Source organism: Corvus hawaiiensis, chromosome 3, assembly GCF_020740725.1.
Source record: "Corvus hawaiiensis isolate bCorHaw1 chromosome 3, bCorHaw1.pri.cur, whole genome shotgun sequence".
NCBI lineage: Eukaryota > Metazoa > Chordata > Aves > Passeriformes > Corvidae > Corvus > Corvus hawaiiensis.
Window position 1 is genome coordinate 50350202 of NC_063215.1, and position 25536 is coordinate 50375737.

The window sequence follows — 25536 nt, forward strand, 5'->3', positions numbered from 1 at the left end:
TTCTTATCTCAGATGTGGTCTGGTCATATGATCAGTGGTGAATGTCTGTCTTGGCAATGATTAACCAAACTGACCTGCCTGCTTCTTCAGCAGTCTGACGTGGACAGCTTGAATGAATATTTCTTTTTGTTTCCTGGTTTCTATTGGTTTCAGTTTGCAGTGGGAAGCTGTTGCTCACCTGAGACTGGCAGACGCCCTCACCGGGAGTGCACCTGTGGCTCCCGCCCTCACTCACACCTGGGCACATTCCCTGCCAAATACCTGCCCCTCAAACCAACCCCCTGGCTTTTCTTTATTCAGCTGGGATGGGCTCTTTTTACAAAGAAAACCAAATACCTGTGGCTTACAGTAATAAAGCAGTATATTTTAATGCATTCCTTATTCTGCATTTTAAGGAAACCAAGGCACTAGCAGAAAGCATTTCTCTAGGTGGCTAATTAGATAACCCTATATAAAAATAATGGCTGTTTTCTGGTCACCATGTAAACAATGACATTGCATTGACCAGTATATTTCCATTTCTAAAGCATCTCTAACCCAGCATATAGACCAAGCATGGGTGTCTGATACTGCTGTGGCAAAGCAGGCTGAAGAATTGGCTGCCATATCTCAGTGGTGCAACCCAAGATTTGTAACTCCTGGAAATTGCCACAGCCTCGAGGACACGCAGTGCTTGGAGCAGGAAGTGCAGGAGAAAGCCTGTCTGCACATAGTGGTGGCCTTTCAGTAAGAGACAAAGTTTTACAGATCAGAGTCTATTTGTTGAGATCAATCAAAACTCACACATAGACCTATAACTTCCCAGTGATCAAAACACCTGAGTCAAATATTTTTCTTTTCTTTTCTTTTCTTTTTTTTTCTTTTTTTTTTGGTCAGGAATATGGTGCTGTTTTCCAAAACCAGTTATACATCTCTCCGTTCCATTTAGAGCTGCTGACTTCTGTTCTACTTTACTAGAAAGAACATAACTAAGTAACAGAAACCAAACTCGCTTTCATCATGGCTCTCATGCATTTGAATGAGGAGACCAGTGGCAGAGGCAGAGGGCTCCTGGTGAACTAGGCACTGTGGGATGACTAAAAGACAGCTCCACTGAAAGTGATAGTATTAATACATCAGGTGCATCTCCACTGAAGAGGAATGGGAACTGCTTGCACACACTTTCGCAACACTGAAAAAGAAATTAAATAAAGGCCATACCCATTAAAGTACCATAGCCATTAAGTTATCACTAAACCTCATCATCTTTTGGGTCTGATAAAGAAAAGGTATGCTGATTTTGCAGGTTATGATAATCGTATTTAGCTTCTGAAGCACCACTGGAGATGATTTTTTGCCAGGAGTTATTAATCATTTAATAGTAAGAAGACAAATATCCAAGAGATATTTACTTTTCCTAGGTGTGAAAAACAATATCCAAAGGAAGGAAAAGCCTATATTGATAAAGAAACTATCTTCATTAGTCTTGTTTAAAGAGTTGTCTACATTTACTGAAAGCAGAGAATATTAGAAACCACTACTAAGTAATCTGGTAGTTTTCATTTTGCATATTTGATTGACTTTTCCTGTAATATTTTGTGGTTCTGGCTACTTGGGCATTGATTTGGCAAATACTTGCAAACACATTTACTGCCCAGAATAGTTTCATCAAAGCCATTTGCATCACACAGAATCAATCTGTAAAATGCACAACTCTTTTCAGTATCAAGTCCCACCTTTACACTCAGGAACCAATACACAAACACATTGGAAATCACACTGCATTCACTGAGACCACTCAGATAAGTATTTATAACTGTAGCTACAACAGGGTTTAAGCCTACAAATATTTGTGTATATGACTACCTTATCTCAAAGAGCACCAGGCATTAAATTCATCTTCTCTCTCAATTTGTGCCCCTTGGCTTTACAAGAATGGAAAGAATTTTGCTTGAAGTGATTAATAACTATAAATCAGATTATTTTCATCCTGATCTTCAGGACCAGTTCTATGTATTAAACAAGTAGACTTTAACAAATAGCCATTAAATTAATTAATCAGATTTAAAAGTCTTCTCAAAAAGAGAGAAGATTGGAGTTGCTGAGAACCACTGAGCAGATTTCCTATCCCATGTGGGAAAGGGGAGTAAGTGAGCTGTGGTGGCCACACTGCAGCAGCTACTGCAAGGGTCTTTGCTCCCATCCTGGTGACTTTATTGAGGATTCACTGCATTTCTGAAAATAAAGAAGTACTCTTAATGGTTTAGAGACTATATAATTTTATCACAGGCAAGAAAAGAAAATTAGCATGTAATAAAAACGTTCTTGCTGGTTTTACTGAAAAACATAAAATCTGATAAATCCCATAATCCTGATTTTCATATTCACAGTTTGGAACAAATGAGGATAATCATGTATATTCAGGAGCTTTCAATATAAACTGTTGTCCAAGTCCTCTGCATTTGTATTACATGTAATCTAATAGAATAACCTTTGCATTACCTATTCCTTGGTTTATTTCTTTTGTCTTGCATCCCACTATATTTTCCTTTTTTGCAAAAGGAGGCCAAGCAGTTCTGCATTGCTTATTGGCCTTCTGTATCTTTATAGAATTTTTTGGGGGGTCTGAATATCAGAGCAGAAATTGTTCAAAAAAATAAGCTACTGGATGTAAAGTGACTGTAAAAAACTTAATCAGAGATATTGATAAATTTTATCAGCAAAAGTGCTTTAAGAAGGATACAAGGGTCTCACCTCATTCTTACAGCCAGCACTAGCTAGTGAGAAAGATGAATTTATTATAACCAGAATGGCACATTTACAGTATGAATACTGAAATTTAGTACTCTGGTCCCTATATTATAAAAAACCACCAAACACTAATATTGCAAGTAATTTCTTAAAATATGCAACTCCTTGAAACAAAGATTGATCATTTAAAAGCTGTGTCTGACAGGACTATATAAACTTAGACTTTAGAGAGAGCAAATATATTCAGTCAAGTAGTACTCCCACTTCAAACTAGGTAATTTCCCACTGCTTTTAATGTATATTTCCTTGTTCCATAAAGAAAAGAGTGTACACTGATGCTATAGGTTTGAGGATGACAGATATCTGAAGTTACTTGTTATATTCTATACGTTGCCTTTAAAGTCCGGTATAAGTAAGACTCTTGCAAGGAGCCTTAGACCTGCTTAAAGGATTAATATGAAGTCCTCTAAATCCATTAAATCAAATTCTAATTAACTTAGAGTCAATATCCCTTAGGCCTTGTTTATTCTACAAAACAATCATGTTTAAACATGGTGTTGAAACATATTTCTCTTAGCTGACTGAATGGACAGAAAAATAATGTGTTAGCACTACATCCTTTAGTAAACTTAGTACAAAACTAATCTGCAACACTGATATAAATTGAAGTGATCTTGGAATCAGGTCCTGCTCTGCATGAATTAAGGTATCAGGATGAGTTGTATTAAATAAGTACAGATAAGATATGAATCCATAATATTTCAAAAGTCTTGTTTTGATATGAGTTCTATTTGTGTTCCATGCTCATTATTTTGTATGAGTTTGCATTACAGATATTTCCTATGATTATCAGTTTGTATGTGCTCTGTACAGAACTATTGGCATAAATACATAAAAACTTGGAGTTTCAGAAAAAATGAACCCTCCTTCAACACATAAATATGCTGGTCCATATTTCAGAGACAAGAAGTGAACATCACTGAGACTCAGTCTTCGGTACTGATGATACATGGTGTTTGAAACCATTCCCCTACATCATGCAGAGAAGAATTGTAGTCTGAACAGCGCCCTGCTGGGGAAAAAAAGAATATTCCAAGGCAATATCCACCAACAGTTTTGTTAAGATATATGAGTCAGTTGAAATTGGAAATTGAAAAAGAGCGTGGTTTTTCTTAATGAGATCACAACAGAAACAAACATTTTCCTTCATAACTGTGTTGAATTCTGTAAAAGGAAAAAACTCTATGCAAGGAAATGAGAAATTAAGCTATAAAACACAAGAATTGTAATTAAATAATCTATGATCCCTGTAATATCACTTTCTATATTGTATAATCTTTTCCAGGCCAGAAGCTATACTGCTGCATTTAATGTATGCTAGTTTAAATATTTGACATTATATACCTTGCTTAGAAAACCTTCTTAATGCATTATGATAAAGCAAGTCAAATCTTTCAGCAAAGTAAAATATTCAAATAATGTGATCTTTAAAGAAATTAGCAGAAAACCAAAAGCATATTGTTTTGAATCTGTGCTTGGGAAATAATTTAAATGACTAACCATTTTAAAGTTATGTAGTTAAGGTAACAAACTGAAATAAAGCACAGTGGGTTTTTTTATTACAGCTGTCTTTTCAGCTGTATTTCTTTCCATTTGCACATTAAAATGGAACACATTACTACCACTTTGTAGCTTTTTTATATTCCTTTTAATCAGCACTTCCATTTTGTTTCCTAATTTGCAAATTGCCATTTTTTCAGTGGAAATAAATTATGTGTGTAATTTTACTCTTGACAAAATTGTTTACTCTTATTGATGAATCACTTTCCTGGTTTTGTCTATTATCTTAAACCATAAATCCACAAAGACACAGAGTTATATTTGATTCTGCATTTTCCAACTTTGAAATTTTTTTGCATTTGTAATGAGAAAACCCTGGCTATTTATTTCCATAAGGCTGATCCAGTAATCCATCTCTACCCTAGAAAACATTAAAAGTACACTTTCAAGTGCTTTGGTGATGAGGGCTGCTTATTTATTAGCCAAATTTGGGCCTGCAACACACTACATCTGACAACAAATTAACAGAGAGGAATAAGGTTCTGTCAAGGATTGACAGAATAGAGACTTTCTCTATTTGTTCAAACAAACAGATCCCACTTTGCTCAAATTTAATGTGAGTTTTGCCATTATCTGCAATGGGACCAGACCTCAACCATTATTTTTTATTTCATTGTACATTATTCTAAATGATATACAGCCTGCAGTGTTAAAAATTGTAACTTAATTTGCTTTCTATGAAGCAGCCTCTCTGAATAAAACCAGAGAGCTGTAGCTCTCTAAGGCATGAAAAATACTTCTAATCAAATCTATCTCTGTATGGGAAAAAATATGGCAAGTGGATGACAAAGAATTATCAGCAAACATGACTTTGCCATTCTTTTAAGAAAATGCATTCCAAACCTGACCCTGTTATGAATAGTTTTTAAATTTAGAATGTGTATATATTTATGAAGATTTTATGATGGGTCAAGATCATTTCTCACATAACTCTATCAAAGTCTGCATACTAGGACGTAGATGACTTGTGAACATGATTTACCATTTTTATCTTAAGCTGGAATTGCATCAAAAGAAGCAGAGAAATCCAAAGAGAGACGGATTGAAAGGAGTAGTGTGTCAAAGTACTGTACTCATTGTTTCACCTGTGAGTGAAAGTACTCAGGGCTTTTTTTCTAAAAATAAAACCAACACACTCTCCTGACCTTCACTGTACCTCAAAAAGGCAGCATCTCACAGGAAGCTGAAATTTACTAATAGAATATATTGATATACCATATAAAGGAACATGTCTTACTAATTACTTTAGATTACTGAAATATGACATGTAAAACCAATAGAAGAACACTAGCTGTTAATTTTAGAATAGAATAGAACAGAACAGTATAGAACAGTTCAGCTGGGGGTGACCTGCAATGATCATCTCCCTGACCACTTCAGACCCTGCTTGTCCCATGATTGCTCAGTTCCTGGGCAGTCCCCCGGCCATGTGGCTGGAGAATAATGATCTCTGAAACCTCGATCAAGAGTCACTCCCTATTTCTTTCCACAGGCCTTACTGTCTGATGCATGTTGCAGAAATCCCGGCTGCAACAGGAGTATATGAAGTTATCTCTTTACTGTGTTTCAGCATCAGTCTGACCTGTTTCTGTTTGTTCAAAATCCAAAGTTTCACAAAGGAAACTGATGCAACTTGTCTTGCAAATATGTATCTTTTTACTCTTCTTCCTTTCCTTTTGTTTCTGTGTTCTTCTCTCTCTGTAAGGATGTAGACAGTTTCTATATAGTTTCCTACATCCTCTTTTCTTTCTGCTCCATGTCTTTCACAGCTATGCAATGAGATGCTGTACAAAGAATGTTACCCAACATGCAAGACATGATCTTTATAAACATGGGGAAAGGGGATAGGAAGCCAGCAGCTTTAGTGATACTCAGTTTCAGTAAGGACTTCTGATACAGAATTCTGTTGCTGCAGACAAAATAATTCACTTCCTTTCTCTGAAAAAATTTCCCCAAAGTCACATTCCTTTGTCTTTTCTTACACAGCTTTAAGCCTTATCAGAATTGCTTCTCTCCCTGTCAAGAGCAGCTAAATGCAGACATACAACCTTCAAAACAGAAGAGGTTGCTCTGACCTGCTTCACAGACATACTTAAAGTACAGATATTTAAACAGTTATATCAGCATGATGGGCTCTTCTTGATGCTTAGTATATATTCCTCCACATCACTTCTTTCTTTTCAAAATCCAGCGTACTTTTTTTAAACTTTTCCATCAGACCACTATTAGACACCCTCTAGAGGCAGAAGCAGAACAGTAAATATCAAATGCAATTAATATTCAAAATAAGCTCTTATATTTTAGATGTGTAAGAATTAATATTAGGGGTTTTTTTATTGCAGCTCCAAGGAATATAACTCTCATTATAATCAGCAATGAACACATACAGAAGAAAATATGTATTGAATAGAAGATCAAACAGTCCTTTAGAAAAATGGATTACAGTTAAAGAAAGAAAAAACTGATCTCTCTACTCATCATAGCAATAGGATAAAATTTGATCTTGAAAATCCTAACATGGTGAGGATTGTAATTAATTAAGTAACTCATATGTTACTTTGAAAACTCAAATTTCTGTGTTACATTACAGTGGGTTAAATATTTCTACACTTAGTCCTAGTAAGACCAAAACTAGAGCAACGTGCCAGTTTTTGATCCTGTTTCCAAGAAAATTTGGTAATGACCAATTTGATAATGAAGCAGTGATGAATGACTATCATCCAGATTGAGAATCAAAAATAAGCGGGCTCAAAACCCCTAAGCCTTTAAGGAAAGACCTTAAATAATTAAACAAAAGTGGTCTGTGGGAAAACATAGTAGCAGCCATCAAATAAATAGAAGTCAGGTGCATAATGATGTGGTTCTCACATCTTCTAGGAATAGGACACAACACAAGAAAAAAAGATGTATTAGCGCAACAGAGAGTTTGTTTTGAAATGAAGGAAGGGAGAAAACTGTTCTTCATGTAAGGACTCTTAAACACTGGAAGAAATTGCCTCAGTGGCTCTTTTAAAGAAGTAGACAATCGACTTTTTAAGGATGTTTGTAGTTGGATTGATCCTGCCCCAGGGCAGAAGATGGCCATTGTTAGGTCTTTCCGAGTTCTGTTATCCTCGAGTCTGCAGTTTTGTAGTTGAGGCATTTCCCACCGGCTGTTCGATAGGTCTGCTCTTTTGAGAAGACTGTGTATTGAAATACATTAGACTTTTTTTTTTTATGCAATCACCAGCAAGTGTCAGGCTTGAAATGCAAACCTGTAACCTACTTGGACAACTCCAAAATCTTCAGAATGTCTGAATTAGACATATTCCTGTTTTACTCATGAAGAAATTGAAGCCATAAGCAATTTATATTATCTGTCCATGAATACACTACAAGTGAATAGGAAATGAGGACTGAGAACTGAGTAGTCCTCTGGATTTTATGCTTAATATTGTAATCATAAAATAACAGCAGGTCCAAAAGAAAAAGAAAAAAACCCCAAACATAGGAAAAATAAGACAGTGTCTCATAGATCATAGAAACTGCACTGTTCTCTCACTATTAAATACAAAAAGGTCTACTCTGGAAGCATAGTTTCCCCAAAAGTCCATATTTTTAGTGCAATTTCTTTTGATTAAATGTAACATTCATCGAGGTCAAAAAAGAAAAATCTTTCCAAGTACCTTTAAACAACTCTGCAGAGTTTTAAAATATATACTCACCAAGGGTCCAGTAATCAGTCTTGGTTATTAATCATTCTGACAAAAAAAAATTGATTTTCGTTTCCTTCTTTCATGTTGCGTGGGAACAGCCTGAGGTAGATTACAAGATCTGAGAGATGATAAGGACAGTAAGAAGGATTTTGAGACTTTGAGCACCTAGTGGAATACTGTCTGTTTAACCTTTTGATGAGCTATTGGGTTTAGTTTTGGGAAGCTTGTGTCTTTAGCAGCCTGAGTCTTGTTTCTATGCTGGTGAGACAGAATGTAAAGAAAATCGTACTGAGGTGCCAGATGCAATCAAATGTCCTAATCCCAGCAGGACACTATAAATTTTATGTGTGTAATTCCACTAAAAAGTTGACGTGTCCATATTTTGTACCATATAAAAAGGTTCCTAAACATCCCAATAAACAGTAAAACTTCTGAAATCGCTGGAATTTAATCAAATCTTAAATCCTGATCAATACTTAATGATATTCTTACAGCTTCCTCTACCCCGTAACAAGGTATCCTGTGTGCCACAGAGGGATGCCTTGAAGATTATTTAGCATTTTGCTCAACATTTAAAAGTCTACTGAAAAAATACTAAGTGCTAGAGATTGTTTTTCAAAGAAAATATATTCTTGACAGATTTCACTGTCTTGCAGAGACAAAGGTTATCCTTAAAATAAATTAGTGTTGCTAGATCTGTCTCCCAAAGTATCACTCTGTAATAAATCATAGCCCTACTTCTGTATATCCTGAGCTTATTCCTCTGATGGTTCCTAAACAAACATGTTTCCTTCCTAGTGTCCTAAACTTGAAATCAAGGAAGCAAATCCATCAATCCTGTTTAAATGCATGAAGAATCCCGTTGAAGCACCATAGGATGGTTTAGGATGAGGATGCTGGGCTGTGAGGCAATCTTATACCTGTGCACTGAATAACTTCATGGGTTAAAAGCTAAACCAAATGCAACCCCGAGACTCATCTCTTAGCAGTGTGTTAAAATAAAATATATTTAAAAACAAACAAACAAAAAAACCACCACCCAGCACTTTTTTGTTTGACTGATGTTACTTCAGAGTAATTTTCATTTGTTTTTAAAAAGAAACAGGGAAAAATCGAGAATGTTCTGACCTTACTTCTGCATAAGAGGGTGTTCCTTGTCTAAAATGAAAACTATCTGTATTTGTTCAAATTCTTATTTTCACGTATCACTATTGCATACCTTCCATAGCAATATGAGGATCCCCTTCCTTTTTTTTAACTAAAAAGTCTTATAACCCTTGCCAAATATAGACAAAAGGCTACAACTGCGTAGTTGGGACAAAGCCGTACAGTCTTAGGACAGTAGGAAGTTTAGGGAAAGTGAAATAGACGAAGGTGCGGGTGATTCACAGCTAACTCAGAGAGATGCTCCAATGTATTGTACTGCTGCCCCCTTAAGGACAAAGAAAACGAGGAGCTGCAGTACTTGCCTTGCCCAGAGGCCTGCCACTTCTGCGTGACAGCTAGGATACATTTGAGGTATTTTGACACGGTTCTCACGTCTTTATGTATGTTACCGCACTCAGTTATGTTCCTTTTGTTCTCCACGGCATGTTGATACACTCTTGTGCTGCAAAACTACCCGGAGTTAGGAGCCTGTTCTGCATGGAAAGCCGGCATGATGAGGCACGATGGAAACCAAAATGCTCCTTTCCGTATTTCTAAAAGGCTTTGACACATCAAATCTCCCACTTCACACATGTTTCCTGCAGGTTACTAAACATTAGGGGGCTGAGGGCGTGTAGAAACCGCTGCCCTCTCCTGCTGGCTCCATCAGTGTCTGTGTGCCAGGGGCTGAGGGCCGGAGAGGGAATGTGCCTCTGGGCAGCCTTGTAGCCCCAGCTTGAGGGATCCTGCAGCCTCAGGTGTGCCACACCACAAGCAATTCTATCTCCTACAGTTAGTTAGACTAGTTAGAAATTTCCCCTACTAGGACAGGATTTATCATTTTTCCAAATTTGCCAATTATCATGTATTTACAACATAAAAGCAATTACTGTGATGCATAAATTAATTGTGGGGAAACCTAAAATAAATTCAATTAGGAGCTGATAGCCCAACAGTTCAACTTCAGTTATGTGGACATCTCTGAGTGGCTCATGGTGCCATCAAACCTGAAGGACAGGGCTGAAAGAGTGCTGTTAGCACAACAAGGTACTTCAGTTTTTGCAGATGATTTTCATTAAAGGCAGCTCCTTTCTGAGAAAGTCCCTAGAATGGGATGTCAGTATATTTAAAGGATTCATCTGAAAGGAACAAACTGAGAGACAAAACACTTTTAAGACAAAAGAAAAAGATATATAATGTGGGGTATATGTGCTGAAAGTAGACTGACAAAACTTTCCTGTTACCAGGCTTGTGCTGCGAATACTGAAGATAAGGTGTTATTCTCATTTATCTTCTCTTTCTCCAGAACTGAAAACCAATTTTCTTCATCAGTATTTTCTCTATTTCTTGTTGCCAAACTTCTGATTTAATCTTCAGCTTCACATACCTGAAATTTAACTTACTGAATTTCTCAGTGGGTGAAAATTGTTCCCTACACAAAGTGGTTTAAGATAAGTATGATTAGTACTTCTGTATTGTAAATTCTATGATAGCTTGTCATTGCTATCAATATAATTGTGCAGTATTCACAAAATCTGGATGTTCAAGATTACATTTAGTTGGCAGTGAATACAGTGACCAGAGGGTTGGACTAGCTGATCTTCTAACCCAAACCATCCCATTATTCTATCAATGAATACATAATTTTCAATATCTGCTCAGATGTTTCAATACTTCAGTGTGTTAAGTTGCTTTTCTGGTGAGTTTTTGTATTAAATGTTTTATTGGCATAGCAAGAAAAGTTATACCTTTTAAATGCCATAACCTAAACCCTGTTTTGGAAGCTACGTGAATCCTTTTCAGGGGAAAAAATAAAAAAGTAACTGGAATAAGATAGCTGTACTGCTATAACCTGCAAGGCAGACAAACTTTATGTGAAAATAGCATGAAACACCAACTGTGGGTGAACTTTCGGACTTTCTGAAGTCAATCAAAATTGTGGCCATCAACTTCAGTGGGACAGGAATTTGCTCTGTATTTTCTGAAGTGAGCAACTTTAGAAAGGTAAATTATCTTGAGCTCTTAGTTCCCAGGCTGCTGCTTCATCTGGATAGTTATCATCCCTGTTGTGTGTGAGGTCCAGGATGCATCTTTTTGCATGCTCAGGTTTCACATGTTAATTTTTATGTATTTAGGCATATATGTATTTCTTTAACACATATCTAAAACACATGTATGTATCATTAGGTATACATAATCTATGGTGTGTACATACATATAATGTATGGTTTGTGTATAATATGCAATGTATATATAATATATGGTATGCATATATATATATACAACATTAAAAAGTATATTAATGTCTATGGGAGATACTGAGAACTGTTGAAAGAAGCTGCTGTACAATGGGATTTGGTAAAATTATGTAATCCATTTCTGTCTTGCTCTGACACCTTAAATGCTCATCTTGTCCTACTACTAACATTTTTAAATTTTATTCCTAATTTTATGTATTTTCCTGTCTAGTCCACTTCCTAATCTGATACTAAACTTCTCTGTAGAATTTTTAAATGCATGTGACAGGTCATGAGATTAAATTCCTCTCATTCAGTGACTACATGAATATAACAAACTGAATCTTAATATATTAAGTACATTTTATCTCTTTCAACTACTTAAATGTATTTTCAAAAGCATTTTGCTCTGTAATACCAAATTATCATTGAGTCATCCTGCAAAAATCAAATCATAATTTGATATAATCCAAATTTCTGCTGCACACTGCTGCTATGGTTCTGAACTCCAGCTTATCCACCTACAAAGCACAACACTTATAGCTGTTGCCAGGTAGGCAACACTGGAAAAGAAGGCTTGTATTAAATGTTTTTTAACAATTGCTCTCAATTCAAATACATTTTATAGTATTCCATTTATAGCCATACAAGAATTTTAAAAGAAAATATATTTATTCACAATATATTGAACTAGAATTTTTCATATTTTTGAATCAAAGCAAAGTTTTGATGGTGTCATTGGTCTACTGAGAGAAAAGAACTGAAGAATTAGGAGGTCCTTCAAACAAGGATGTCAAGCCCAGTTGTTTTAGCATCCCGAGTCCAGCCTTAGCTGGACACTATTCAAGTTCAACCACAGAGACCAAGACTACCTCAATGCAACTCTCATCTGTGTGCTTTTCTCCAAATACAATACTTTCTTTCAGACAGCACTTCCTTTCTAATTGCACGATGGCATTATTTATTCAGCAGATACCTATCAAAAACTCATTTGTTTATGCATGTTATACTAAAACTGTCAATATACCAAAACTGTCAATAAATTAAAAGGTAGATAGTTACCTATGGAATTACCTATGGAATTTTGGTTCACAGCATAGTGTGGTCTACTGTACACAGTATACCCTGCAGGGACTTTGATGCATAGAAACATAAAATGGTTTGCGTTGGAAGTGACCTCAAAGATCATCTGGCTCCAACCCTCCTGCCATAAGCAGGGACACCTTCCACTAGGCAGGCTGCTCAGGGCCCCATCCAACCTGACCTTCAACACTTCATGGGATGGGGCATCCATAACTCTTTGGGCAACCTGCTCCAGTGCCTCATCAGCCTCATAGGAAAGAATTCTTCCTTACATGTAATCCAAGCCTACCCACAGTTTAAAGCCCTTGTCCTATCACTACATGCTTCTGTAGAAAATCCCTCTACAGCTTTCCTATAAGCTCCTTTAGGTACTGTAAGGCTGCTGTAATGTTTCTCTGAAGCCTTCTCTTCTGCAGGCTGAACAACCCCAGCTCTCTCAGCCTGTCTCCATAGGAGACATGCTCTAGGTCCTCTGATTATCTTTGTGACCCTCCTCAGGACTCGCTCCAGCAGGTGCACACTCTTCTTATGTTGGAAGCCCCAGAGCTGGGCACAGCAAGAGCAGAGTAGAGGGGCAGAATCACCTCCCTCACTCTGCTACCCACACTTCTTTTGATGCATCCCAGGACACAGGTGGCTTTCTGGGATGCATGTACACATTGCTGGGTCATGTTGAGCTTCTCATCCACCAATACCCCTCAGGTCCTTCTCCTCAGGTCTGCTCTCTGTCCATTGCACTTGTGCTTGGGATCGCCCCGACCCAGGTGCAGGACCTTGCACTCGGCCTTGTTGAACTTCACGAGGTTTGCACAGTCCCACGTCTCAAACTTGTCAAGGTCCCTCTGGATGACATCCCTTCTCTCCAGCGCGTCGACTGCACCACACAGCTTGGTATCATCGCAAACGTGCTGAGGGTGCATAATGAGGTAGTAAGTAGTGTTTGTCTACTTACATATGCTAATTGTCCCCTGTAGGGTCCTTGCGGTGTGGCACTGGCTGTCCTGTCACTAACCAAGGCTGACTCCTGTTCCCCGCCTGCTCTCTGCTCGCCAGGTCCCACCAAACACCCCCGATGACTCGCGTTTGCGGTCTGTCAGAGGAGCAGGAGCCCACCGTTCCCACGCCTGTTCCCAGGCACACACAGCCTCGGCGGGAAGCGCGTTTTTCGAATTCGAGCGCTTGGACACGCCTCCGGCCGTCCGCCCGGTGCCCGCCCCTCCATCCCCGGGCTGTCCGAAAGGCTGTGCCGCAGGTGAGGGCGGCCCCGCCGGGCGGGGCGGGCCGAGGTTGTCCTGCGGGCCCCGCTCCGCTCTGCCCGGCGCGGCTCCGCAGGAAGCGCCGCCCGCGCTCCTTCCTCGTCCCGCCTCTTTCTCCTCCTCCGCCCGCCTGCGGCGGCGGCGGCTCGGCGATGCAGCAGCACTTTTGCCTGGCTGACTGCGACGTGGTGGGCTTCGACCTGGACCACACGCTCTGCCGGTACCACCTCCCGCAGAGCGCACGGGTGAGTGCGGGCGGCGCGGGCGGCCGGGAAAGCCGCGGGAGGGGCCCCGCTCCGCCCCGCTCCCGCCGCATGCCCAGCCAAAGGCAAAGCGCCGGGGCGCGGGGCCGGGACCCCTCCGGCGGGAGCAGCGAGCCCTGCGCCGGCTGGCTCAGACATCCACGGAAGAAAAGAGAAACGCAAGTGCATCTCTCGCTGGGCGCTTCCTCAGCAGGCCTCTGCTCGAGCGAAGGGGACAGCCATGTCTCCTTCCTTGAAAATGGTGCTTCTTTCCTGGCCGTAGCGGCGCTGAGGTAAAGGTAGAGCCTCCCCGCCAAATCCAGAGATGCTGCAGAGTGAGGAGTCCGCAGCACTTTGGACAGGAGACCTTTGCGAACTTTCTGGTGCTTACAGTAAAACGCCGAGTTTAGAGGCACGCGGCACCTCTGATTTGGCCCTGTGGTCTCTTTCGGAGAGGAAGTGCTGTCCTGTGCTGTGCGCTCCCGCCCTTGGCACTTTCTTTTTTAAACCCCCTGGTAATCTTACACTGACTTGTCCTTCTCTGTTGATGTCAGGACTCTGTCCAGGAGCTATCTTGTGTCGTGGATGCTCCTGGTGTCTCACTCTCCCCTATTCTTTGCCTACAGTCACCTACAGTACATTTTGCACTGCACAGGACTCCCACGCTAATTGCAAGATATTTCAGAATTTGGTATAGGAACAAATGTTTATGAGCTGTCCCATTTATTAATAGGCATGGTGCAGTGCATCTAGTGTTGAAAAAGTGCATTGCTTCCCTTAGCTATGTGTGAACTTGCGTGGAGAAGCATCTTCCTTACAAAAGAGGGTTCAACAGTAGCAATAAAATGCATGAGCTCTTAAATTTCTAGGTGGAAACTGTGTAACAGTAGGTTTACCTTCCATGTTCTTTCTGTTGTGCCACACACATCACATCTTACACAAGCACGTTCTTGCTGATAAAAATTTTGTCCGATGATGGCAAACATTAGACAATTGATAACTATAAGAGTTTTTAAAAAACGCTAACCAACCAATGAACAAAATGGAGAAAAAATCCCAAAACCTTTTACTAAACTTGGTTCGCTCTTCATCTTCTCACAGAAGACAGAGGCAGACTGACACATGCCCATTGCATGCCTCCTTACCTATTGGAAATAAAAAGTACTTTAAAAGGCTGACAGGCCCAGCTGAAGATGTAGTTAGTTCTTACTGTTTCAGCGTTGGCCTTCATATTTGTCTTTCTCAGATATCAATCATATTAATTCCAAGACCATATGTTGTAATTAAAGAAAAAAGGGCAGGGAACAACTTCAATAAAAGAACCTTGAGAAAAAGGGAGCAATTAGTATTTTTGGATGGTCTTTAAGGACATGGCAGCATCTCCGTAGATCTGCTTGTAAAACTTTACCAGCACAGTACATTAATAAATTGTTGAGTGTCATGCTAAGTCTTCTGAACTTAGAAATAATAACCATTTATTCAGTAGTTGCTGATTTTCTTCAAAATAAATTCTGTCAAATACTTTTAAAATGCCCCCTAAAGATAAATATTTATTGGTTTGGAAGCTGCTTGTTGAATCTCAGTAACCATGACATTTAAAATTTAAAAGAATGAACAAAACAAAAAGGATTGGGGAGGGGCAAGTAGTGACTAGTCTTTAACTACTTGCTATCTTGATTTCCCAACAGTCTTGAAGCACAGGGACTGTAAAGTAAAATGTTGTAATCTGGGCTGTGCTGGACACATTGCAGCAGAACTCTTGTGTGTTTTCCAGCTGTGATAGAAATAACTTCAGGCACTACTTCCCAGTGGAGGCAGTGGGACAGGGCCCGTAGCTCCCTGGTGTGATTTCACTTAGGAGGCGCTAACACTCGCATCTTGCCACTTCCCAAGGAAGCAGTGTCTTTGATCTCACTTAATCGATATAATGAATGCATATGTTTTTTTCATTTGTAGCTAATATATGATAGCTTTGCCCAGTATCTGGTAACGGAGAAGGGCTATGACGAAGACTTGCTGATTCTAGCACCAGACAGCTTAGACTTCTGGTGAGTACATTGAAAATAACATCATTCCTTTAAGCTGTAACTTTTACAAAGCCCGGAAAATAGCTTTGTTTATTAGGCAGTTGGTGTCATGATTGTCAAGTCCAAAGGACAAATCAAAAATTACAGTTTTAAATACTTGTTCTAAGAAGTATTTGTTATGAGATACTTCTAACGTGGTATTTCGAAGAGAGAACTGAGCATCCAAGCTTGCTTTGTCTGTGCTTCCAGCTGTCTGGACAGGAGCCTTTTAGTCTCACTCTCTTATTTTATATATCTTGTCTTCTACATTCTATTCAACAGTAACCATCAGATTTTAGTCATTTTTCTCTCAACAGATGTTGTTGTGTTTGTGTAAGGTAGAATAATCCCAACAGCCTTCTGAGAAACCACAAGAAGGTTAAATGCCGGGAGGTAGCGTTTGGGTGGCACATTAGGCACAAAGCTGTGATAAAAAAGACTGAAACACAAGTTCCTGCTCTGAACTCAGTGGTCTTTGAGCAGGAACTTGAACCTTTATCTTTTAACTTCAGTAGGTTATTATCTACGCCGTGGGGGTGGAGATTTGAGGGGCAGATAATCACTAGATATTTTTAGGGGAAAACACACGGATTTTTTTTGAAATAATATGTGCATTCTTGTGTAATCGTTTTTACAATTCAATATTTGACTGGACAGTTTCCAATGAGATTGATTTCAACTTCTGTGAGATGAGCACTGTATCTGTTTATTATATTTTGAGGCCTATGGTGCAAGAAATCCTTTGTTCAGCTCTAGAGATCTTGGGTTTGGTCTCCTATTGAAGCAGGAGGTTCATTAACGTGGACCTGCATGCCTACAGCGCTGGTAACAGTGTGTCATTGCTACTTGCCCAGGAGTCATTCACGAAAGGTTGGGATCTGCTTGCTGCCTTCATGGCATACCTTCTTTCCTTTGGGTGCCTCATAGAGGATGAAGGTGCCTTTACTTCCTCAGTCTCATTTATTCATTTGTATTCTAACCACTGAATTCTGAATTAATTTTTCAAAGAACCTAAGCAAATTTAGATTCAATTGTCCAAAAGATAAAGATTTATTAGGGAGAATTAGAAACTCTTGCCAAGTGTCTCCAATGCTGTCAACTCTTCCCTTGTTAGTGATGACTAACATGGAAATGTTTCTGCTTCATGTGTTCTTTGCTTGTTCAGTTGCCTCATTTAGAGTGACGTTCTACCCTTCTTTTCTGTAGTAACTGGTGTTACCAGTCTAGTAATAGCTAGAGGAGTTGCCACCAAAAAAAAAAAAATTCTTTAATAGAAGTGACTTAAATATCACATTTCTTAGTTTTAACTATTTGGGCCTTAAACCTCCAATCAATCTATATGAACGGTCACTGAATTTACTGGACATGGAACTGGGTTTATTTAGTAGGATTTTGCTATGTAAGGAAAATCCAGTCCTCATTGCAATAATGTGTACTTTCTTATAGAGAGCATTGTTCAAACATGGAGGTATTTGAAGGGTTGTGACTTGTTTGGTTTTCTGTAGCATCGTAGCTACAAGCACCATAGCTTCTGTAACTGCGTATCACTGATAGATATGAAGACAGTCCTCTGAAAGCATTAATTTTTTGTTTCTTCTGTAAAATTAATTTATTCTTAGTTGCAAAGGCTTGGTGTTGGACATTGAAGAAGGAAACTTCCTGAAACTTGCAGAAGATGGAACAGTTTTAAGGTAATATTGACAATAAATCTATATTGTTAAATATAAGTTATATTGTTAAATACATTAACATTTTATCCCCTTTCTAAATGCCATCTCTCAATTTTATAAATATTTAAAATATTAATTTAAGCATGCATTAATTTATTAGATGTAAAAGTTTAAATACTCTTTGGTAATGTGGTGCTCAGTTTTTGTTAATGTTATGTATGGAATCTTTTGGGGATGTTTTGGTGTTAGCTGGTAGTAAATAATACCTCATTTTTAATAAAATCTGAGACTCTGAGGACATGTTGATCTTGAAAGTGAATTCATTTTCTTTGGTGGCTACCAATGTACTCTTTGTCCAGTTCTGCTAAAATCCAGAGTAAAGTATTTCTTTGGATTGAGAGTAACCTGGCTTGGGAGGCAGTGCTAATGACTAATACTAATGACTGGAATGACTATTATTTTGTGCCATAGATATTCAAAATTCTGCAAGTTTACAACATATAATTTAAATTGCCTGAGATAAACACAGAAACTGATACATTCACTTTCAGAATTGTAGGGGGTTTCCTCTTAAAAGCTGTTTTGCTTTCAGTCCTCGTTTCAGTACATCCTTAGTTCTTCTTTCCCTCCTTTTTTTTTTTTTTTTAATATAGAAGACTGCTGTTTTGAATCAAAAACTGAAAAGCAAATATATCTAAAGTATATTAATCTTAGTCCCATTTCTGCCTAATTTTGTTCCAGAATGAAAATCTGTGTAATTCAGTATGCAAGACAGACTCTACTTTTTTTTTTTTCTGATAGCATGTGGGAGAAGGAGCCTGAAGATGCTAAGGAAAATCAGATCTCATTAAAAGAAGAAAGAAATACTTTTGAGTCATCTCTGTGTATCCCAAAATTCATTAAATAGCATGAATTTTGGAGTACTAAATGCAGAATTCAAGATTAAGGGATATATATACCTCATTAAAGGGAAGAGTGGTACAGGGTTACTTCTTCTGGTGTTGCCTGTGTTTGCTTCAAAATGGGACCCAATTTGATGGTCCCAACTATTTGATTTTTAATGCCTAAAAAGGCTTGTGTGTACTTATGTATTAAAGAGCTGCTTGCAGGGCTCAAACTAGCACTTTTCCATAGTCCTGCCCTGCATTCTGTGAGTGTTACCAGGCTTCAGAATGATGTATAGGCTTTCTGCACTGTGCTTTATTGTGCAGTGTATACTGATAGCTCAAGTATAGTGAGTGTCCTCACACAATTGAAAACATTCGAGCAACACAGAGTGATTGTGTTAGCAGGTGAGGCATGGTAGCTGTGCCCCAGCCAACCAAACCTTTGTGTAGTAAGGCTTTTATCAAGAACTGGAATGTATATGATAAAAGCTTAGTAGGTCCTGGGAAACTTCTAAGCTGTAAAGAGAGTCAGTTTTGATCAGCTTGCATGCCCTGCAATATCCAGTTGCAGTGTGTTACTTTGCACAGGTAGTAATGTTTGGATGTTTTCAACCCTCTTCTGTTTTGTTTTGTTTTTTAATAAACAACTTAATGCATCGAATAGGGCAAGCCATGGTACAAAGAGCATGACATTCGAAGAGATCCTGGAGAACTATGGAAGGAGGGAGTGGAAGCATTTTAATACAGTCAGTGGAATGGTTTCACGCACAGGTAGCTATGCTTTAGCATGTCCTCTTCTTTGAAATTGCTCTGGTCACTTCAGTGCCTCATACTGTTAGTTCTTAACACTGATTTGTAAAAATGCTTGAACTGGAAATTGCCAGAATAGATAAATGTATTGGGGGAAACTTGATTTTTATGTATTTTTAACTTCTAGTACTAGACTTCACCTTAAATCTATTTCATGGTATTTATTTCATGATAAGACAAATGAGCTGACATTATAGGCATGTTTTGGTTATAGTGGTGGGCACACTGTCCCTTGATGAAAGAGACTGATACTGCCAGTATCATGATTTAACCCAAGCCAGCAGCTGAGGAGCATACAGCTGCTCATTCCCTCCCGCCCTGCCCAGGCCCAGTGGGCAGGAGAATCAGAAAGAATGGTAAATCTCACGTTGAGAACAACTTATAATTGAAACAAAATGATATTATAATAAATATACTAATAATACTACTAATAATTACTGTATTGATAAGGAGACAGAGCCTCAGAACCCAAGAGGAACAGCTGATGCACAGTAAATTACTGAATACCTGCTGACTGATCTCCTATCTCATTCAGGATAAATCTTAAATTTTTCTTAATTGTTGACTTGTTGCCATCAGTGCTGTTACTGGAGGTCTCAGTGCAGGTGCAAAGAACAATGTGGGTCTGGAAACAAAACTTCTCCCCTTGCAGTTGAAGTTCCTTGTGTTTAAGAGAGGAGTCACTTTGAAGGAACTGTGGCTAGGTTTGTGTTCTTGCTCTGTGTTTCCTCTCTGCTTTACTTTGATCTTGGCAGTTGCAAATAACACACAGGAAGTGCTCACTTAAGGTGCATTTTTTTATGTAATGGAGATACTTTCCTTGAGATTTTTCTGACTGCAAATGTAAGGCTTATTCTAAATTGCAGGTAATCTTTTGCAAAAGGCAGGAAGAGAGAGGTTTCCTTTGGTCATGTAGGAAATGTGCTTTTCTTTTTTCCTTAAACATGCATTTGGTCTCTGTTGTGGATGTTAATCCCCATTTTGCTGACTTGTTCTTGAATATACCTGAGAGACAGGACACACAAGATCATGAAAAAAAAATTAATCACTGGTTAAGTCATTTCACTCCTTGGAGAGAGTTGTTGAGCATGACCTTAGTCTGGGGGGACACTGGCACCCTCCTGATACAATTCTGTTTTGCGGACTCGTGTAGTAATGTGAGCACACTTCCCCTTGGTCCAAGGCACTGTCCGCAGCATGTGGGTGCAAGGGACATGACTGTGTCAGACCTGTCCAAATGTCTCTGAACTTCTCAAACACTTCTCTTGTGTTTTCGCTGCTAGGGAAAAAGGTATTTTGGAAGAGTTGAAAGATACCATCCTGACTTAAAACTCATGGTTTCTCCCCCTTTTCTTACACTTGGGATTTTAGAATCTTAAAATGTCTTATTAAAACCTCACTGTCTTCATATAGATAAACAACTTTTAGTTGCCAGTTGTGAGAATCAGAAGTGGAAAAAAAGGCTAACAAAGGTTGGGAAACAGATAATGCTTATTACCAGTAAAATCCAAATAGGAGCTTATATTATTATTCAAAAGTAATTTTTGTTTGTGATTAAAGCATACAATACAGGGGTGTTTAAAGTATATTTTTCAAATTATTTTTTCCAGCTAAATACTATTTGTATGATAATTATTTTGACCTGCCAGGAGCTCTCTTGTGTGCAAGGGTTGTGGACAGCTTAGATCAGGTAAGAACTGGATTGTTTGAAAATTATGTATTGCATTGTCTTTTTCTTTCACCACCACATCTCTTGCATGCATTATTAAATGCATATGATTTGGGTATTGAACAGCATCAAGGTCTTTTTCTTATTTGGACTGTTCCATGTTGGACTTACTGTATTAAAGTTGTCTCTGAAGATAATTATGAGCTACATGGCATGTTCAAAATAAAAGTGCTTCCACCAGAGGGCACAAATAACTAGGATACTAATAGAAATGTGCTGTTTCCTCAAGTTTACCCTGTGATATGCAGAATGCAGTTCTTAAAGTCTCAATTATCTTCAATTATGCTTGATGGTACTTGAAATAAATAGAGTGTAAGTTTTCTGAATGACTCGATTTGCTAATTTGGAAGTCGTTAATGATTTGAAAGCTTCGTTTCATCATTTTTTAAGCTTGTTTTTGTCCTAAATATGTTGATCTGTGTACACAGATATAAATACACCTCTGGCATAGTATCTTTTAAATTTTTTTCCTCTGATAAACAATAGGTCAAATTCCTAAGGTGGAAAATACTTGAACCTTTTTCAGTGCTTTTTAAATAGATAGAATCTCCTAGATTCTACCTCTGAACTTTGATGATAATGGTTTTGTTGTATAAAAGTAGGTTTGAATGTTTAATTTGTGTGCAGCTGGAGATAGGAGAGAGTTCTTCTCACAGAGTAACTATATTGGTGTCAAAAGAGTACTGAGGCAGTCTTCTGGCCAGAGGTACCAAAGCACTGCAGGCCTGAAAATTACTTAACCTTGTCTGCAGAGTGAAAGTCAGAGCTGTGAGATGAGTATCTGAGGTCTCTTTGGATATTAGGTGACTTGCTGCTTTAGCCTTCACTCCAAAATAGCATGCTGAGTAGATTGCTGCCTAAGTCCAAGTGCTGCATGAAGAGTTAGCTAAAACTAGCTTATCAGGGAAGCATGGAGGACAGGTGCTCAGTAAGACTCTTAACTTTCTGCCTGATTAATCTCCTTCCTCTAAGCTGTTCACAGCTTAGAAACCTGTTGCAGTTGTGACACCTGTATTGTATTTACTTTATATTTAATTTAGACTCAGCACAAATCACCTACTTATTAAGAGAGAAAGCACATCATAGAATGTGTGTAATAAGCTTTCACATCCTATTACTAGTTTGCAGGCTGGAGCACTGGTCCTGGGTCAGTGCCATCTTCAGCCAAAGGGAATTAAAAGCTGTGCCGTTTCTCCGGAGAGCTACAAGAAGTGGGTCATGCACCCTCTTCATCTCCTAGCAGTTCTAGAGTATTTTTCTGGATGTCGGCCCCATTTCAACAGGAGGGCTACAGCAATTCCCTGGAAGGTTAGCATCAGCCACTTGAGAAAGATGCAAGGCAGGAGGTGGTCAGCCTCTCCAGCCCAGAACTCATGCCTGCAAAATGCTGCATCCTAAGGGTTAGAAACCATTACATTTTCTTCTTTCACGTTTCTAAAATAAAATAGAGCCTTCTGTGTCCTGTTCTGTGAGCCTGCTTAGTAAGTGCTGTTTTCTTACCATTTTCAGACACCATCCTAGGTTCAAGAAAGCTTTCTACTGGAAGCAGATGCAAGAATTGCTAAGTTTGGGTTCAACATAGGTTTACACATGAGCTGGATGCTGGACTACCCTGCACTGTTAAAAATGTGTCTGTTTTTGCTGTGTCCAGAGCCAGAACTCTTAATGTGTTTTCAGACAAAGCATGGGAGCTGGTTAGTGGTTTTGATCTTCACACTGATGAGCTAAACAACACATTGCTTTGTTTTGATGGTTCAGCTAATAAAATCACATTTTGTAATCATACCAAAATCATGGTGGACTGCATGGCCATGCATACAGTTTTCTCTCTGCTTTTCGGGAATCAGTCAGTTTTCCTTTACATCTTGTGTGCAATGCCTGAAGATTTGCAAGAAATTTGTTTAAGTTATTTTAGTCTCCCCCGAGCTCAAATGTTTTGAAGGAAGTGTACCCGGTTTTAAACTAGTATCCATCTGTCCTCAAAACAGCACTCTGAGGAACTTTCTGTTCAGTGCACTGGTTTTTGGGGGTTTTTGTGGGAGAAACAAGCAAAAAAATCCAAAACTCCAAACTAAGGACTAAGCCAGCCACATGGAGTATGAGGGGAGCAGACAGTTGAGTCTGTCTTGAGAAGAGTGCTAGCTTAGGCTGCTTACATTGCTGCTAGACAGATGGTCCCCAGTATTTCCTGTACATGGCTTTGAATAATCACCCTTGGTTAGCATCCTTGGCTAGCTGAAGCTGACATATGAAACCTTTTCTCTTTATTAGCTCTTTTATGTGTTTCTGTGGCAGTTTACTGTAGGAATGGATTAAAAAAAAACCTCTGAAAGGCACACAGCACCATATCTTTCCTGCCCTTAAACTGTAGAGCTGATGGACTATCAGCAAACTGCCATAGTGCTTGTCAGTTATGCACAAAAGACCTTGTTTGTGTGACTTGCTGATTGTGAAAGTAAAAGCAGACTGTTCTCTGGAAGCCTCCATGGCAGATTTGGCCTGAAATAGCAGTTTGCTTCAGTATATATAAAATACATGGTTTTGGTTTGGCAGTGATAAGGGTTTGAGTTTGGGTTTTTTTCAGTTTCTGAATGTTTCCCTCTCTACAAAACGCTTTATGCTTATAAAATGGGTCATTATTCGGGTATCGGTGCAGATATCAATACACAGAGGGCAGCAGTGCCCTGAAACCTGCTAACAGTTGACTTGAAATGTATCCTAAAGCAGATGTGGAAGGCCTGTAACAGCATTACAGAAATACTTTCCATGACACATAAAGACTATACCACCTGCTTTACTGCTGCCAGGATACTGTGTAAGTTATAGAGCTACAGGCTCTGTAGCTAATCCTCTGCTCTGTAATACTGGCTGGCTGTGTAATTGCATCTGTTTCATTCATCACTACTAAAATTTGTGGAGTTTGAGAGTGCTGTGGGGCTCAGCTGGTTGAGAAGGTTTTCCTCTCCCATGTGAGATTCTGAAGGGGCAGCTGAGGTCAACTGGAGCTCTGCTATGCTGGGGAAGCTTTCTGGGAATAGCCAGAGACTGTTCATAATCATGGACTGCCTTCCCCTGTTCTTCTGCCAGAGCTGGGGTTTGGCAGTCTTCAGAGCACAATGCAATCAAGTGCTGCTCAGCCAGGCTTCTGGATGAGTATTTTATACCATGTTTGGGGTAGGGTTCTTGGCAGAAGGGCATTACCTCTAAATTATAGCAAAGGGTTTGCCAGTCCTTAAGGTGGAAGGTGGTATCAATGCCAGGCTGTGCATAATGTCAGCATGCTTGTTAAGTTCCGTATCTGCAGCCCTAGGCACTTCTTTTTCCCAAATGTCAGTGGGATGCTCATTCTGTAAGTTGCTGTTCTGATGCCCCTCTTTGCTTTAATGTTTTGGAGTTCCTCTCAAATATTAATCATTTCTCCTTTTCCCTTCCTCCTCCCATCATAATCCTCTAAGAGGGACATAACTTGTCTGCAGTTACCCAAAGTTAAGCTGGGTACTAGTGAGCCTTGATGTCCTGAATCCTGCTGTCTTACTATTGTCTTAATCCATATAATTTTCTTTATTCATGGCATTTCTGTCACTGTTTCACTATGAAAGCTTGTAATAGCTGATACTTGATATAATGACTAGGTTCCTTTTGACATTTACAGCATGATGGTCAGAAAAAGTATGACTTCTGGAAGGACATGGTGGCTGCTATCCAACATAATTATAAAATATCAGCTTTTAAAGGTAAGTGGGTTCACTGAAGAATCACTATAACAGCTGAAAGTATTACATGTGCTTGCAAGAGCAAAGATGTTTGCAAGTACGCTGTAGGCTACTCAACACAGCTTTTACTTTTCACGTTCATAAATAGTTGTATAGTAAACACATGTTTTTCCTGTAATAAAACATCTTTATCATTACTATTTCTGATTCGTTTCACTGTTTTGATGTCTTTAATAACAATTGTGATGTGCTATTTCACTCATTTTAGAAGAAAAATGGTTTCTTACCATGATTGGTATGGTAAAGTGGACATCCTTGAACTGTGTTTTGAATCTATTCCTTATGATCTTGTAATGATATATAAAATCAGAAATACATTGGGGAAAGAAATTCAAGTACTAACTAATATTTGATGAATTTCTTTAGTGCTCTAGTTTTGATTAGAATTCCTCATGTGGTATTGACACAATACAGAGGCAATTTTGAACTTCCTAACAATTGCAGGGGACCATTTTTTAAATAATAGTGTTTCTCCTACCAAAACCAACCTTATAATACTGTAATATAAATTAGAATTGGAAAACATCTTGGATACCCTTCACCAAGAAATTATTTTCCTTTCTTCACGGACATAACTTCAGAGTTACTACTA

At 38.8% G+C, this 25536-nt stretch overlaps 1 protein-coding gene across 3 annotated transcripts in view; it reads left to right on the top strand.

Annotated features, from left to right (window-relative positions):
- Positions 1-13854: 13854 nt before the first annotated feature.
- NT5DC1 (5'-nucleotidase domain containing 1) overlaps positions 13855-25536 on the top strand; it is a 131112-nt gene continuing 119430 nt past the window's right edge. The window contains exons 1-6 of one of the 3 annotated variants that reach the window (XM_048297804.1): positions 13855-14012; positions 15966-16057; positions 17695-17766; positions 19297-19403; positions 21053-21132; positions 24824-24905. In XM_048297804.1, the coding sequence (XP_048153761.1) occupies positions 13920-14012; positions 15966-16057; positions 17695-17766; positions 19297-19403; positions 21053-21132; positions 24824-24905 (526 nt within the window). In that variant the 5' untranslated portion in view covers positions 13855-13919. The remainder of the gene's footprint in view (positions 14013-15965; positions 16058-17694; positions 17767-19296; positions 19404-21052; positions 21133-24823; positions 24906-25536) is intronic. The other 2 variants (XM_048297803.1, XM_048297802.1) reach the window with 2 other exon arrangements.